The sequence below is a fragment of the Hyposmocoma kahamanoa genome, unplaced genomic scaffold, assembly GCF_003589595.1.
Source record: "Hyposmocoma kahamanoa isolate Upper Pololo Valley unplaced genomic scaffold, ASM358959v1 192, whole genome shotgun sequence".
Classification (NCBI taxonomy): Eukaryota; Metazoa; Arthropoda; class Insecta; order Lepidoptera; family Cosmopterigidae; genus Hyposmocoma; species Hyposmocoma kahamanoa.
The window spans coordinates 5,999,949-6,016,776 of NW_020653719.1; the positions used below are offsets into that span (position 1 = coordinate 5,999,949).

The window sequence follows — 16,828 nt, forward strand, 5'->3', positions numbered from 1 at the left end:
TTAATATACTGGTCCCTCAATGAGGGAACTTTCAGATATTAAGCTGAAAAGAACAGATACTACACTTTGATCTTAGCCAAAAGGCCGAGAAGCGATGCCAGTATATGATTGTTCCGAGGTAGTCACTCGTCGAGGGAAAATCTTAACACCGCGATTCAGGTATTTTTACAAACTCCTTTGCAGCCGACTGAGTCGTTATCTATTTGTAGTCGGTGAATGTACTGAAGTTGTGGCTCCCTGACTAAAGTTTAATTTGTATGCAATTAATTTCCCAGAATTTGATATTGTTACTAATGTGTAAATGTATTGGATAAATATGTAAATATCTCAAAAAATTGTAATATTAATCAGTCATGCTACGTTGTGTGACTGCACGAAATAAGTTTGTGGCGTAAATGTTTACAGCGACATCTTGTGGCTGTTAAGAGAACTAACTTCGCCAACTACACACATCAAAAGTGTCTAGGGATCAAGTGAATATTTTTAAAATAAAAATTATTTAAGCAATATTTACCAAATCCAGTCTTCCAGGACGACTTCTTACTTTAATGCTTATGTTTTATTTAACCGCTTACCCCTATATTTAATTAAAATAAACTAAAATTGATGTTTTTGTAAATTGTGGGAAAAAACTCAAATAAACGGCGTCAATTAAATGACAAAAAAATGGCGAAAATGATGATTTTGCTCATTTTTATTGTAAAGATAAGAAAATTAATAATCTGTATTTCCACCATTAACACGAATCACACAATTACAGCGATTTGGCATGCTTAAGATGAGTTCATCAAAATCACTTTGAGGAATGGCCGCCCATGTGTTTTGTAACAAGTCAAAATATTGTTGTAGAGTATGTACGGTATGCATACTCGGCACAGCTCTTCTTTGAAGCATATCCCATGCGTGCTCAATTGGATTGAGGTCTGGCGATTGAGCAGGCCACGGCAGAACGTTGATACGAGCTTCGGCAAGAATTCGTGTTACGACTCTAGCCGTGTGTGGACGTGCGTTGTCATGCATTAGTTGAAATGAATCACCCAACTGGCCTCGCAAAGGGATGATAACATCTGAAACAATCCTCTCTGCGTAAACTTGACCATTGAGGTTACCCCTGATCCAAATGAGATCGGTTCTTCCGCCGATCCAAATACCGGCCCATATCATTATTGTTCCCCCACGATATGGATGAACTTCCTGACAATATCTCAAACGTTCATGACGTCCAGATGTTCTCCAAACTCGAGTACGTCTTGTATCAGGTCTCATACCGAAGCGGGATTCATCCGAAAAGCACACACAGCGCCAGTCTTCTTCCTCCCAGTTTCTGTGTTCGCGAGCCCATCGTAAACGGGTCCTGCGATTGCAGGGTGCAATAGGTGGAACTCTGAGCGGCCTTCGGGATCGCAGACCCACTTCACGTAAACGATTTCGGATTGTTTGATCGCTTATTAGCAAGCCTGAGGAGCTGTGGAGCCTCGTAACCAACATCATGGCGGTCATGGTACGATTCCGTCGAGCAGTATTTTGGATATACCGGTCCTGTCTGCGAGTCGTGATGCGAGATCGTCCTCCATTTCGCTCGGCCACGCTGCCCGTCATGCGATAGCGCGTCCAGAGGCGACTTATGACGCTCTGTGTAGTGTTAAGAGTGAAAGCCACAGCACGTTGCCTGGAACCAGCTTCCAACATTCCGACGGCTCGCATCATCACTTCTCGGGTTAAATGATGTCGTCTCTCCATAATAATGTAAATTGTTTCGGTTCCGATGCAGATATTGTAATGATTTTGTCAAAACGCTATAACTCATTTTTATACAAAACCACATTGACAATCGATTTTCTTCTTATTATCGAATTTTAAACAATATTCCTTATTAAAATGTTAAAACTCACTAGAAAGTAACAATAGCGATACAAAAAAGTTAATATAATTAACCCTAATTGCAGCAATACTCTTAAACGTACTTGATCCCTAGACACTTTTGATGTGTGTATGTTGAGTTTGTACGACTTCAGCAAGAAAAAATCCAAGTATTGATAACGGGATATAAAATCACAAGAGTTACGACCACCACGGGACAGGGACAACCTCAATAGGAATGTGGAACTGAGTGGCGATTTTACTGTTTAAGCTTTGACCTTTGTTGATTGTTTTTAGTGTGATTATTTCCAGGTATGTTATTACTATATACACACGTACTTAATAATAAATTAGAATAATAGCATTCCTTAGATAAGTTGAACAGTGAGGACACCTTGTTTCTACAGGAAATAATAACAATCTAAGTACAAATGATTAACTTTTATCTTAAGACAATGACCTAGCCCTCATTACAAAAAATTACTGCACCCATTTATATAACGCATTCCCGTAACAAATCTCGACATTTTACCACCATGAAGTGGAGTAAAGTGGTACTTACTTTTGTGAGTATTTTGTATTTATTTAGCAATGTGTCTGCCTTGTGGTGGTTCCCTTCGAATTTAGAGACTGGCATTGATGGTGTCAAAAAATCCCCGAGATGTAAGTATTTAACAAAATAATATTGATATTCAGTCTTTTTGACGCTAAGTGAGCGCTCCTGAATGCTCGCATTGCTGTTTACAATAATTATACAATTTTCGATTCTCAATGTGCTGTTACTGGCTCCCTCTAGTGTCGTTTTTATTTTGGGCGATATCAGACTCCCTATTTAATTATCCAACAGCTTCAGTATTCGCATTAGGTGATCAGTGGGAACTGAGCGTGTTACCTGCCACGCAGGCAACGACTGGAAATATTTTTGTTGATTTTTGGGACGGGACGAGAGAGTAAAGGAGAGGCTACATCGCGAGCGAAGCTAAGCTGACTTAGCTCACATAGCTGTATTGTATGCAACAAACGATACGATTTAAGCTAACTGAGCTTAACTTAGCTCACGTTGCTACATGCGGAGCTATCTAAGAAAATCCGGGGCCGTAGTGAAGTGCTGCCACTCGACGACGTTAGTCTTTCCCCGTACGGAGGTGAAGGGCGACAGAGTTTACTTAGCTTAGTGGGATCGTTAGGTAGTTAATCCACATAGTTCAGTTACATCGATTTAGCTCAGTTCGCAGTGTGAATAGATGTATGAAAACATGCCGCGGCTACGTGAACTAACTTAGCTTCGCTCGCGGTACGGCCTTTCTCAGTTTTGGTTTGATTATTTTCTATAAGACTGAGAGTCGTATTCCAGAACTCTACTCAATGCTCAAGTCAGGATTTGAGTATGATTTAAAGCACTAGAAATCATACTCAAGTCCTTGCCATTAGGGTCGTATTTCCAGTGTTTGAAATCATACTCAAGTCTGCTCAAATCCTGACTTGAGCATTGAGTAGAGTTCTGGTATTCCAGAAAAGGGTCGAATACTATCCTGAAGGTTGCGGAGCTTATTACCACAACTAGCGTTGAGTGTTTCGTGATTTCTGGGATTCTTGCCTCTCAGAAGACCAGAGTCGGCACTATAGCTATGCACCTAATTATAGGACTCGCGTAGATATATACAACTATTTTCAATTACGTGTAAACGACATCGCATGTAAAGCAGCGGTAGCCTAGTGACAGAATGGTTGCTTCTCAATTGAGAGGTCAAAGGTTCGAGTCCCAGTGCTGGTATGCACACACCTATGACTTTAATCTTCGAATTGCGTACATATGTGAGTATTTAGTAGCTATAAATCTCTCTGACGGTAAATAGAAAATATCGTGAAGCTACACGCCGAAAAAGGCACAGGACATTGGAAAACGTGTGAAGTCCACGACTTAGGGTTTAGTTTGCGGTCTAAACTGTGGTTTCCTTAGAGGAGATCCGTGCCCAGAAGTTGACAGTGTAAAAGACACGTCCAAGTACACATTGTTTACATAAATATTAATTATTTTTGATTTTAGGGAATATACCTTGGCTGGGCATCGGGATTTGGTGCAATGGGTGTCCGCCAAAAGGCTGCGATGACGACGAAGCAGTCATACACGGTTATTGTTGTGGATGCGCTCATGCCTTAGGTAAATTTTCATTTATAAATACCATTCACGTATTACTGGTATGTACATAGGACCAAAGATAATTCTAAGGCTCAATTTATGATACGAGTTTAATGGCAGGTCAAAGAACTATTATTTTACGTTGAAACGACTTTGTTTCAGGATCCAAACGTAACCAATTTCTTAGCATTAGACTCGATTTACATTGCCCGCGGAACGAAATGGAATTTTGTAACCATAGCATACTGAACTTTAGTTAATCATGTACTTACTGGATACTGCGAGCCAAAAAATCAAGTTGCGCGTCGAGTATATCGAGAATTCATGCAGTATAATATTCATTGCATCAAGTGGGTAATATAAAGGTTCTTAAAACAATATAAAGTTCAGCCATGTAACGGTGGTAATTTATGTTTAACTTAAAATCTATAATGCAATTTGAAATTAATGTTAAAATAAGTAGAAAAGTAATAATAAAAACAAAGTAATAATAATAAGTTAAAAATTAAAATATATATGATAATGAAATAGTTTGTGTGTACGATAAACAAGTGACATTCATGTTCATTCTGCTATGTAGAATTTCGTTACAAAATTCGGGTAAAAAAATTCATAAAAAAAAGATCTGTTCCGCTGCTTGATGTAACAAATCTTTGGACCCTACAATAATTTTTTTGTTATAATTTTTCACCCATTTTTTGGGATGGCAAAGGTTCCACCATTTTAGTATCTTACCACCGCCTCTTCCTACATTAGTATCTTTCCTCGTTTCGATGGAAAATGGGACATGGGCCTTTTCTCTATTAGTTTATTTCACATGTCATAAAGGGTCGATGTTATATGCGTTGTATAATTGTAAGGGATAGGGTAACCTCTCACCCTAAAACAATGTCATTTTAATGTAAAATAATAATTGTTTTGACTTACCACTACACTCATATCGCAAACATCCTAAATCAACACTTTTGTACATACTATTACAGATAAACTGCCTGTGATGTGTCCTGAATTTCTGCAGTGTCCCCTTAATTTGCACGGGCTTTGTCATGACTACGAATACATGATGAGGTGCTGCTGTTGATTTGGTTTTTTATCTTTAATTCAGTGTTCGAAACTTATTTCAAATATCATGCAAGATTTGAAATGAAAATAATTTCATTCTAGGCTATAATTTATTATGACATTGTGTACATTCTACAAAATAAAACATCTTTATTTATAGCATACTGTTTTAATTTCTAAGAAACCCTCAATACAGAAATACAGTGGGTTAGCGGATTGATTTAAGTAAACTTAACTCTTGACATAATAGTACAAAAATAACCACAGACGTGAGTAAGATGTAGATCGACCGATAGTAAAATAATTTATACACGGCGCCGGCGCAGCGTTGCCGGCGGCAGCCTCGGCCCATTCGCTTAATACTTTTAAGTAAAAAATAGGTTGAAATAACGAAACGGCAATATACAGCCGATCGCAACGCTGCGCCTTTACATTTTAAAACTATCACAATATTACTGTGATATCGCTATGTCTTTTAATTAATACTATGTTCCCGCTGGATTGTAATCGATGTCTACATATCATTAACTATAATATCCGGCTAAATTATCTAAGGCCAACTTGCTATATCTACAATTTTGTGTTAAAAATTACAAAATTCAACACAAAATTCTCAACACAGCCAAACCCTAGTACGCCCCGCTATAATAGATATAATATTGAATAATATAAACACCCAGTGCATACGAAGATTTATAATTAGTACCTTTTGAGTGGTAGAAAATTAAAAACGTAATTTTAGCTGGAATAACAGATATTAATTAGCCTATAGTTCGTAATGGACAGCTTTCGAGAAGATAAAAATTCATCTTATTATAAGTTACAGCTAGTTTAACGAATTCACGAGTGTGATACAAGCCTCGCTTGAGTCGCTAGTCCATACAAAATAGTGTTCCATATCCTCACATATTACCTATACTGCTTTCGACACCTGCATCGTATTTTGGAAACAGCACAAATTAACCTACGATATTCATTATATATAAACATGTATAAACATACACCCATGCATGTCACCTCGTTCTTTAGAAGTAAGTTGAACGGACGATAGCAAACGAGAAGTTAGCTTACGTTAAGGGGAGGAACTTATGTACGCGCGGCAGAGGCGTTTATACTTTTAAATTATCGGGCTTATTCACGTAAAGACAATACAATACAAATATACTTTTAGACGGTAATTTGCGGCCTTAGAAGCAGTGGTTTTCATTTAGCACTAGAGTGGCCCATAGTCCGCGTGTACAAAAGTTTCTGAAGTGTTTTTGTACCGCGCGGGAGACGCGGTGCGGCGGAACTATAGTATATCATTTAACTGTAAGATGCGATGAATCTTTTGTGGTAATTGCATTTTAGTTGCGGGTGTGGCGGCCGGCGCCTGCGACTCCCACTTCCCTTGCGTTATGCCGCCAGCCTGAAAAAATTATTACAGTTTAGTGTGACACAATTGTTAAGTGTGACAGTAAATATTATAAGTTTATAGAGTTTTAGAAGAATATATTATACGAGTATATATCGATACCTCTCACGTACGTTGTTGTAAGTAAAAAAAGATTTGAGTTAAAAAGCAAAAAAAAAAAATAGTATTTTGACTTACAACATCTTACGTGGGAAGTATCGATATTTAGACGCCCTGCAGACACAAACAATTTTACTGGATCTTCTAATACATGTGTCAAAAAATAATATACACTACAACACATTTCGCTTTCTGTTGGCTGTCGTGAACAGGTGAGATGAAGAATGTATGCAGATCGGTTGCCCGAAAAATATAAGTTTTCAAAAGCGAGTAACTTTCTAGGCAAGCATGTACCACTCTCGATCGAGATTGTGGTTAAATAAAAAACTATTATATAATTTTTTAACTGTAAAATTGTTGTAATATACTTACCGTGCGGTCGGCATTCAGCAGCAAGAAGACTTGCCAGTATCGATGGGGCGTCCCTGGTCGATCTTGACGGCAGCGCCTGGTGGCGCGGCTCCGGCCGACGGCGGGCCCACGCGTCCCTTGATCTCCGCCGCCATGGTCATGAACGCTTGTTCCACGTTCGTCGAGTTCTTGGCCGACGTTTCAAGGAATGGAATACCCAGCTGTTCGGCGTATTGCTGTAAATAATTACACATTATTCATAAGATCTGCATTATGCATTACGGACTCGTACTGACTGGTGAGGTCTAACCACGGAAAAAGAAAACAATGGAAGTGTCATAAGCCTCGATAACTATAGAAATAGGTGTTGCCAAAATGCACACACAATGATAAACACTATGAAATCTTGATGATGATTGGTCATAGTTTTTAATAATAATAAAAAAAGAGTTCACGCCTGAAAGTTCAAGATCTTTATTGTAAGTTACGACGATTTGATTTTATATTAAAACTTTATTGAACATGCTGGTATCTCGCGGCTAGTAGCTGGACTACGACGAACGATTAACATCTGAACGAATTTCAGACTTACAGATGATTTGAAATACTACTACAGGTAATATTTGTAGTGCACCTATCACTTTTGCACTCCAAAACAGCACAATAAGGCATTTTTGTACTATTTTAGAGAATGAAAGAATGACACAACCATGCCGTACAAAGAGAAAATGGCGGACTGAGCGCAAGTGGGTCTTTCGAGACCACGAGAATTGGCACGTGTCGGACGCTAACTAACCATTTCTACTGTATTTACTGTTCTGTGGGTCTAACTGTCAGTAAAGCAACAGATCTCGTCAGTGTCAAGCCTAATTAGGAGGTCATGGATCAGCCTGTACCTTAGCACGGTGAGTCATACAGCCATGTGAGCTGTACTAAACCACCCGAGTGAGTAATCCAACAACGCAATTATTTAAGTAAGGTGTGTAACACATAAGACGACATTAGACTTCTTTAAAAAAAAGGCAGATGGTTTCTTTGCTCACTAACAACTAAGTGAAAGTTCAAAATGCTTTAGAGCCATCTTCCTTAATCTGGGGTACACGGAAGTCCTCATGGCACTGGAAGTCAGCAGATTCCTCTTTGACATTTAAATAAACAAATATAACTTTAATTGATAGATAGATAAAAACTTTATTCACTTCCATGATATCTTATTTACATAGGATCCACTAAAATTAATACCATAATTATTATTATATTGAACCATTACATCAATTTTTTTATAACAAAAGGAACATATAACTACACATATAACTAATTAAATTGTTTTGGAAGAAATGGCAGTGAAAAGGCGCTGGCTCAGCATAAATGTCGCAGTTTCCCACGATCCAGGTATTCCGCCAAAACCCTGTTAGAAGAGACGCCACTCATCATCTCAGACAGTCATCTGTTGCTGTTTTTGTTATTAAGTGTCAGAGATTTTCCTATTCATCTTTGTACGATTTTTTCTTGACCTATGCGCGATTAAGAAAAGCTACTTTAGAGCAAAGAGTGCATGGTGTCCGCAATGCCAACATTGTAATAAAGAGTTTTCTAAGTTTATATATATATAACTCACATTGGCTGTGGTATAGTCGACAACTTTCTTCGTGGTGAGATCGCACTTGTTGCCAACAAGCAGCTTGTTCACGTTGTCGCACGCGTAGCGATCGATCTCCTCCAGCCATTGCTTCACGTTGCTGAATGAATCCTGCAATTTAACAACAGTATGGTAAGACCCTACATTGCTTATGTAAAACGTAGTATGGTCTGGTCTAATGGACTGCTTTCCGTATCGCGACATCTTAGCGTTTATTTTGCGTGTCACGAAGCTTTTTAATATAGAATCGAATTTAAAATAGCGATTTTCAGGTTTTAGTAACGGAGTTATCACCATTTTAGGATCCAATTCAAATTCAAGAAAATTTTAAAAATCTGGTCTAGAAACTTTTTTATAACAAATATTAGACAACATCACATACGTTGCTCTGATGCCAAAGTTCCAAAAACTACAGCACTTGTTTTATGGATATCGGAAACAACGATGGTACTACAAACGCCCAGACCTGTGACAATATAGAAGAGTTAATTCTTCATTGACCCGATCGGGGATCGAACCCGAGACTTCAGAGATGGCGACATCATGAAAGCCATTGTGCAAGCCACTCGACCACGGAGATCGTCGAATTGATTCTATATAGAATAAGTAGATATCAACTATTTGTGTCATGATGAAAATTCCTTTTACAAACCGGTTACTACGATGACTCATTTTCGCATTAGTATTTTACGACGACTGTCAAATGGCTCACTAAGCGCAGCGATTATAGCAAATCATCCTTTTACTTAATAAGGTATTTGACAAATTGATACCTCGAATGAAGAATACTATGCCAACTTTATTTTTCTGTTATTTTTTTGTAAACAGGCATATTTATCTACTAACATTACACTTTCCGAATTTTGTGAAAAAAAAATTAATAAAGAAACTAAAAACAAAATTGGAAAAAACGAATTTTGAGAAAAAAAAATAAAGATACAAAAAACAAAATAAAAACAGAACAGGTCTAAAAATTAAGTTCGCGTAGTGTTCATTGTAAAAATCGAAAATTTAATAGCTTTCATTATTATACGTTAAAATATAGATAAACTTTAAAATAAAATTTTATGAAAAATAAATAAGAGGCATTAGAAAAAAATAGGTGTGACATCATATTTATATAAACTTTAACTAATAGTTTAATGTAATCATTGTGGAATATAGTGTTAAATTGGCCATCCTTATCGCAATCACATTGCTTCATGATTAATGGACTTAGTATTGTCGTATCTAAATTATTAGTCCTATACGTATTGAGAGTCTCTTTATTATCACAATGAAAGACACACCGATAAGAATTGTGTTCTGTAAAATCTACTAAAATACTGGCAACACGGTCGAGCTTACCTGCAAGTAAAATTAGGTAATTTTCCGAAAAATTTCAAATAGGGTAATTTCTCAGGAAAAATTCCGAAAAATTGAAAAAACATATATTTTTTCATATATTATTAACGAAGACCTTTTTTATAATATCAAGTGACGAGAGGAATAAGTTGTGAGCCTGATGGTAAGCTACACGCCTGTCCATAACAGTTTCAATGTCACACAATTTCGCACATAGAGATTCCGGAAAACTCAGACGTTCGAATCCGGATTTAAAAACGGCCTCTGCTTGAATTATTATTCTAAGAGGGCCGCCTCTCTCATGATGCGTGTGCGCGACAGTGCCACGTGAATCCTGGCCTCTGTTGCCAACAGGCTGGACTGCCCTTACCAAAACCATTGGGTGCAAATAAAAATTTGAATAGGATAAGGGCGCGTTTATTCGACACGACTTTCATCGCGCTGATGCCGCGCGGAGACCGCGTGGCCGCCGCGCACCGACCGCGTGCATCTAACTGTCATGGCAAAATCCCCTTTATTCATTTAGCTTTTACGTTTTAACTTAAATGAGCGTCTCGGGCGCGCTGGCGAGGTTGGCTTGTCTTTAGTCTATGCGGCGTCCGCGCGGTTGTATTGTTCCGAGGAATTTAAATGTTGTTGCCTAGTAAATAGAATTCAGATTCGTCAGTAATGTACGTGGGTAACAGGGCGGTCAACGCGCGGCGGCCACGCGAAAGCTTTCGCGTCGTGTAACTGGGCGTTAATGGTTTAGCCGTGACATTTTTTCTGTTTAGAATTAGGTCAATTTATACTGTGTTGTACTAACCTTAGTATGTAAGAAAAATTTATACAATATTACTAACTGTTATAGATCATATGGTCTGAAATAAATAATTACATCCTATTCTAAAACAAGTATATTATAATAGGCCTTTAAAAAAAATGTAAATGCAACAATACAAAACATACTTAAATAAATATTATGTAAATAACAGCCAGTTTCTAATGTAGTAATAATAGAGCAAAACCGTAAAACCAAACGAGTTATTAATGTGTCATAAAGTGATAGTTAAGTGTTTATTTATTTACCAGTGAATTTAAACACCACTGAATAGAAGAGTTAATTATGTAGTAAATATATCCTCGTTTCCCTTTCTATAGTAGCATCAGTACTAATTGGATGCTGATAAACGATAATGTGTTAATCCACTTGAAAATTCAGATATTAATGCCAAATTATAGCTTGCCTTCTCGTCTACATTTCACAAACATAAACCAAGTAATTTGAAGCTATCAAATAATAAAAAAGGTAAAAACAGTTGACATAAATCCATTAGTCACTATGGCTAAAAAAAACTATAGGTTCCGTTTTCTCAAAACTATGGTCATGCTGGTTGGCACGTTATTACTTATCAACATCCAACTTACACTGGTCTATTCTGGGGTACTATAACTGATACAAATATTTGCGCTTCACACGTTTTCGGTTCGTGTTAAATAGGCAACCTGGAAACCTGCCAACTCGAGAAGTAGACTGGAGTGTATGCATGTAAACAAAGACAGTAATGTGTTAGTGTATCAATGAGGCAAGGCTTAGTGACTGGGTGACCTGTTTCGTGCAAACATACAATAAAATACAAAATTTCTTTTTTGTATACAAAATGAAAACAAACACAATACAATTAAACAAAAAATAAGCAGTGGTTACGGTCTTATTGATTGAAGCGATGGCTGCTAAACAACCCTTGCATGGAAGTAATTATACAGGAAAAAGACAGCAGTGTATGCAAATTATGTAATCGATAGATAGGAAATACACAATATAGAGCAATTGCTTTCTTTAACTGTGAGCCAATATAATGCAATTTTACTACGAATGCCCATCAACCTGAGAAGAATGGCGATTATGCCTATTTCTCCTGTTATTTTTTAAAGCTGCAGAGGACTATGTAGCTTTTTACCTTTTTACCTTATAACTATTAGTGACAAGACGAACAAGTCATGCCTGTCCATAATAATTGCATTGCCACTCAGAGCTTTAAATCGCTAAAATCTGAGTAGCACTGCCACTACACCCGTCACCATGAGACATAAGTTCACAAGTCCCATGTGGCTGTAATTTCACCACCACTCCTTACCCTTCAAAACCGGAACACATTAGTGCTTAACAGCAGAAATAGATAAGAAAGGCATTACTTCCGTCGACGAACTCTTTCACAAGGAACTCTACGGCTACTACTCTTCTGTTGATGGTTATTAAAGAAAATTGGAAAGCCTAACACTGCGTTGTAAGCGTTGGTAGTTTTAAAATTCTTTATTCTTTATCACTCATTTGCTGACTAACTTTCTACACCTTTATTTTTAACCACAACAAAATATAAAATTCATTTGATCAGTCAAACTGATAATGAACTAAAGTTCTAATAATTTGCATTATAGTTGAAATTACATAGCAAAATCTCTGTAAACAATGTTTGTTTTGTGAAGGTTATTCATCAAACTAGCTGCCAGGTCAATGCATTAGGTACACAAGATGCAGTGAACTTTGTTGTTATGAACTATTTTATAATTAAATTTATAGTTCTTCGAGTGTATAAAGCAGCAGCAGGCAACTGAAGTGACATGTGGCAATATGTTAATATTATATATACAAATACACTATATTCAACTGCCTCTGTGGCCAAACAGTTACCATATTGTACTGCCACGCAGAGGTGCCGGGTCCGATTCCCGGGCTGGGAGAAATATTTGTATGGAAATGGAACTATACTTCCGGATTTCTACATGATTTTTCAAATAAACCAACGTTTCGGTCAGTCAACCATAACCATGAGTTAGTTTATTAAAGTTAGTTGATTTGAAAAAACAAATATACGCGATTTAAATTCAGAAAAATAGTTTAATTTCTTGCATGTAAAAATCGAGAAAACGTAAGAACTCGATAAATATTTGTATGGCGTACATTTAGTTATCTCGTAAGTTTGAGTGTAATTTGTGGTTGTCTATGTGTGTGTCCATGGCACCCGCGATGCAGTGTGCGTTATTATTATTATACAGATCCAAATAATTTAGTACTCACAAAAATTATTTTTACATACCCGTATTATAAGTCAGACATCGTATTAGGTGGCTATCCATTGCGTGTTCAACTCATACAACAATATGTTGTACGAATTTCAAATGTCTAAATTAAGACATAGCAGTATAAATTTAGCTACCTACACATTGACCTACCAACAAATACCTACATATAAAAAACCTACCACCAAAAGTTCCAAAATGTAAAGTATAGTAGGGTATCATGTATGTGCCATGAGACTAATTGATAAAATTATGTATATAGAAGTTATTTTTGCACCAAGTGATTGTTTACCAATATAAAGTAACAGTATATTACTAAAATTATATAGTATGCTGTAGAAAGAGCACAAATAAGTAATATTATGATAGTACAACAATTTGCTGCTTAAGTTATATCGTATGACCTTCTTGTGTGACGATTTGAAGGTGTATTGCCTAATGCAGCTATCCTCCAAGAAGCTCGAGTAGGACAAAGTCGTTCAGACAGTCAGGAAGGGTGTTCATATTGGTCAAGATGCTCATTCATGTGTTGTCATGGCTGAGACTTGTTCATCACATGGTTTTGTATATCACATTATCTTCCTTATATGACATTTTTTATTTTTTGAGTCCTGATGAACAGTTACAGGTATTTACTGAATTTCAAAATTTTGTTTCTCTGATTTTACTGGTTAATTATTAATATCCATTATCCAATAATAACCATTCATTACAGATATTCTCAATCTATAATATTTGTTAGTAAAATCAAAACATACTTCAAGTAATTATACATAACATTATTCTACATCATTATTATACTCAAATTAAAAATAATTATAAGTTTAGTAGGCAGAACATAGCTGACCAACATCAGGGCAAATGACTAGAAATTGAGTGGTGTGCCATAAAAGAATTCATTTACACAGAACTGTGCAAGTTTACCTATCCAGTGCCATCAAAATGCAAGTGATTTGTATTTATTTATCATCATCAATATTTTCATATAAGACTGTGGGGAGCATATAACTATGCATTTAAAAAGTATCATGTTTACAGCAGATTTACAAACAGAACCATTTTGAATAGATTTTTCATACCTTTTATTTTAAAAAAAAACCAGATTCCATAAGACCCATTCTATGCATATTACTTTAATATACTCTGTCTACTAATAATTATAACATAAAAAATATATAGTTTCACAGCACATGGTGATTATTTGTGTATCTTTTGTTACATATCAATTTGCCTTCATATACTAAATGATAGTAATTATAAATTTTTTATTAAAAAAAATCTGACTTCAAAAGTTCATGGAATTACAAAAAAATACATACAATACAATACAACATCATTATAAAAAAATATAGATAAATTGAAAACCTCCTCCTTTTTTGAAGTCTGTTAAAGAGGTGTGAAAAGACATTTAGTTGGAGTTTTGCTCACCTGGTCTGTACAGTCGTAAACAATAATAATTCCGTGCGCTCCTCTGTAGTATGACGACGTGATTGTTCTAAACCGCTCCTGTCCTGCAGTGTCCCATATCTGTAGCTTTATTGTCTTGCCATCTAATTCTACAGTCCTAATTTTAAAGTCCACACCGATAGTGCTGATATAGCTCTCCGTGTATGTATCGTCGGCGAATCTGAGCAGCAAGCACGACTTCCCCACACCAGAATCACCAATCAACAGCAACTTGAATAAATAGTCACTGCAAATAAAATTAACATATTGAAATGAATAAATACAAAGAAAACGTCACTGCTATTGAATACCGACTCAATATGACTGGGAGAATCGAGATAATGCAGGAACCTATTAAAGTAGGCGTATCTTTGTTTCGTATCATAATCTTGGTGTGGTTAAATAAACAAAGCAAATAAACCAACACTCTGTTACAACATCAACAAAAATCTGGTTTTCTCACATAGGAACAGGTAAGTATGTAAAATACGTGTTATGATCGACAACCACAAATACGCCATTCACAACGATACGATTACGTTTTTACGTATTCCGAGATCGTAAGTACCACGCATACATAATGTTAATGTAATGACTCACCAAATCCGAATTTCGATTAATTATTACTCATACGTCATGTGTTTGAAATAGGAGTTGTATAAAGTTATTGTTACAAAATGTAGAAGGAAGACAATGAAATCGCGAAAAAAGGAATGGGTTTCTGCCCATCCTTGTTTTCAGACGTCATGCTACTATAAGGATACTCACTATTCTGGATTCATTTTTGTACTACAAGTGTATTTTCCACAAAATTACGAAGCTGAGAAATATCTTGAAAATAGTTTAGTCCTTTGTTTCGAAGCACTAAATAGCAAAAAAATTAAAATTATACGTAGAATAATGGCCGCCGACACCGAAACACCCACACTGACGTAAATGTAAGTCAGACGACAGGAGTGCCACTTGGCAAAACTTAAAATGCGTTCAAGATAAGCACGTATAACAAACAATGTTCGTTCGTTATAAGTTGTAACCGCTCAAACAACCTTCGGAACCGGACCGATATTGGTTTCTTTATTATAACAAGAGTATAACTATAGATTTTCTTCTTTCACATTGAAAAGAAACTATTTCAAATCACGTTAATAATAATAATGACGCAAACACTCACCATAGTCCCGCACTAGGGAAACCCTGTGTCACGGGCATAGATCATACTACATCATACACTACACTACACTACTATCATACACTATATTTGATCGCGGGCTTGGACGTAATGTCGCGGGTGCCATGAACACACATAAACACACATAGACAACTACAAATTACACTCAACTCACGAGAGAAATAAATGTAGGCCATGTAAATATTTCTCGCGGCTCGGGAATCGAACCTGGGACCTCTGCGTGGCAGTCCGGCACGGTAACAGTTCGGCCACCGAGGCAGGTAAATTCGTAATTACATGTATTTATACATATCGTATAGAGTCAATGATGATCTTATATTTCCTTTATTTTATTTTCACCTCTATGTCATAAATACTTAAAAACTTAAGAGCATGAAAAAAATCTTCTAAAAAATTCATTCATTATCCTGCATTGCAATCTTTCTCGTCGTACGCCGCATAATGCAGGATTATAAATGTAGTCGTGGCGTGCAAGCCATCCTGCAATGCGTCCTGCGAGTCTCCATACATGGGCCATACGCAGGATAGTGTGTGAGCAGTCTCTTAGCTGCGCGGCGGACTGCCATGCAGATAGTGAATGGGCCGTATAAGGGCATATAGTAAAACTGTGAAACAGTATAATTTTTACTTTTGTTCATCATTATTTACTATTTTCACGCATATTTTTACTTTTTCCACACTTAAAAGTAATATTGTTTGTACTTTGTTGAGACAGTTGCTGTTTCGGGCGCAATTTTTATTGTTATGGTAATATAGTTCTATTGGCGGTTATATTGGGAACTAAGGCTGCTAACAGATTGACTGCATATTTGCAGTTAACGCATGAAGTCGTAATCACTCAGAAATCTAAATATTGCTTATTTATTTAGATTTCTGTGGATGTCACAGCCGTATTGTATAAAGCGCTGTATTACATTACTGCTAGGAGCTTCGCAAAACGGCGGCGTTGGGTTCTAATACGGCCACCTTGTGTTCAGACGGATTGCAATTCGCCTAAAAAAAATGCCTACTAAAAAGCCTACAAAATCGCGTTAAGCGAAATTCGCGTAAAACGGGGTTGATCTTTTTTGTGTGGCCCACCTTGTCTGGAATGCTATAAACTTGATATTTAAAAAAATGCGTCCCTCGCGTAAAGCGGGCTATTACTTATATCAAAGCATGCATGACGTGCCCTATGTATTTTGGCGGCACATTTCTTAGCCGCTTTGTGAAACGCTACGTGCT

At 36.7% G+C, this 16,828-nt stretch overlaps 2 protein-coding genes and 1 non-coding gene across 3 annotated transcripts; 1 reads left to right on the forward strand and 2 right to left on the reverse strand.

Annotated features, from left to right (window-relative positions):
* On the reverse strand, positions 1-96 carry LOC113226720. Its single transcript, XR_003310136.1, has one exon. It is a non-coding gene; the product is annotated as a U2 spliceosomal RNA (small nuclear RNA).
* Positions 97-3,584: 3,488 nt separating this feature from the next.
* Positions 3,585-5,379, forward strand: LOC113226675. Its single transcript, XM_026459396.1, has 3 exons — positions 3,585-3,675; positions 3,908-4,021; positions 4,984-5,379. The coding sequence occupies exons 1-3, from the start codon at positions 3,585-3,587 to the stop codon at positions 5,079-5,081; spliced, it is 303 nt and encodes a 100-aa protein (XP_026315181.1). The 3' UTR covers positions 5,082-5,379.
* An 822-nt stretch (positions 5,380-6,201) lies between these two features.
* On the reverse strand, positions 6,202-15,337 carry LOC113226517 (ras-related protein Rab-1A). Its single transcript, XM_026459164.1, has 5 exons — positions 15,184-15,337; positions 14,398-14,662; positions 8,545-8,676; positions 6,948-7,162; positions 6,202-6,470 (listed from the first exon to the last, which is right to left on the reverse strand). The coding sequence occupies exons 1-4, from the start codon at positions 15,195-15,197 to the stop codon at positions 6,962-6,964; spliced, it is 612 nt and encodes a 203-aa protein (XP_026314949.1). The 5' UTR covers positions 15,198-15,337; the 3' UTR covers positions 6,202-6,470; positions 6,948-6,961.
* Between the last annotated feature and the right edge of the window lie 1,491 nt (positions 15,338-16,828).

What these genes read in the sequence shown, in the direction of transcription:
- LOC113226675 (XM_026459396.1), top strand. Translation starts at nt 3,585, where the DNA reads ATGGTTGCTTCTCAATTGAGAGGTCAAAGGTTCGAGTCCCAGTGCTGG. An exon ending in TCTTCGAATTGCGTACATAT is followed by an intron (nt 3,676 to 3,907) that starts GTGAGTATTTAG and finishes TTTTGATTTTAG; the next exon opens with GGAATATACCTTGGCTGGGC. An exon ending in TGGATGCGCTCATGCCTTAG is followed by an intron (nt 4,022 to 4,983) that starts GTAAATTTTCAT and finishes ATACTATTACAG; the next exon opens with ATAAACTGCCTGTGATGTGT.
- LOC113226517 (XM_026459164.1), bottom strand. An exon ending in TTTACGACTGTACAGACCAG is followed by an intron (nt 8,677 to 14,397) that starts GTGAGCAAAACT and finishes GTTAAATTGCAG; the next exon opens with GATTCATTCAGCAACGTGAA. An exon ending in TCGACTATACCACAGCCAAT is followed by an intron (nt 7,163 to 8,544) that starts GTGAGTTATATA and finishes AATTATTTACAG; the next exon opens with CAATACGCCGAACAGCTGGG.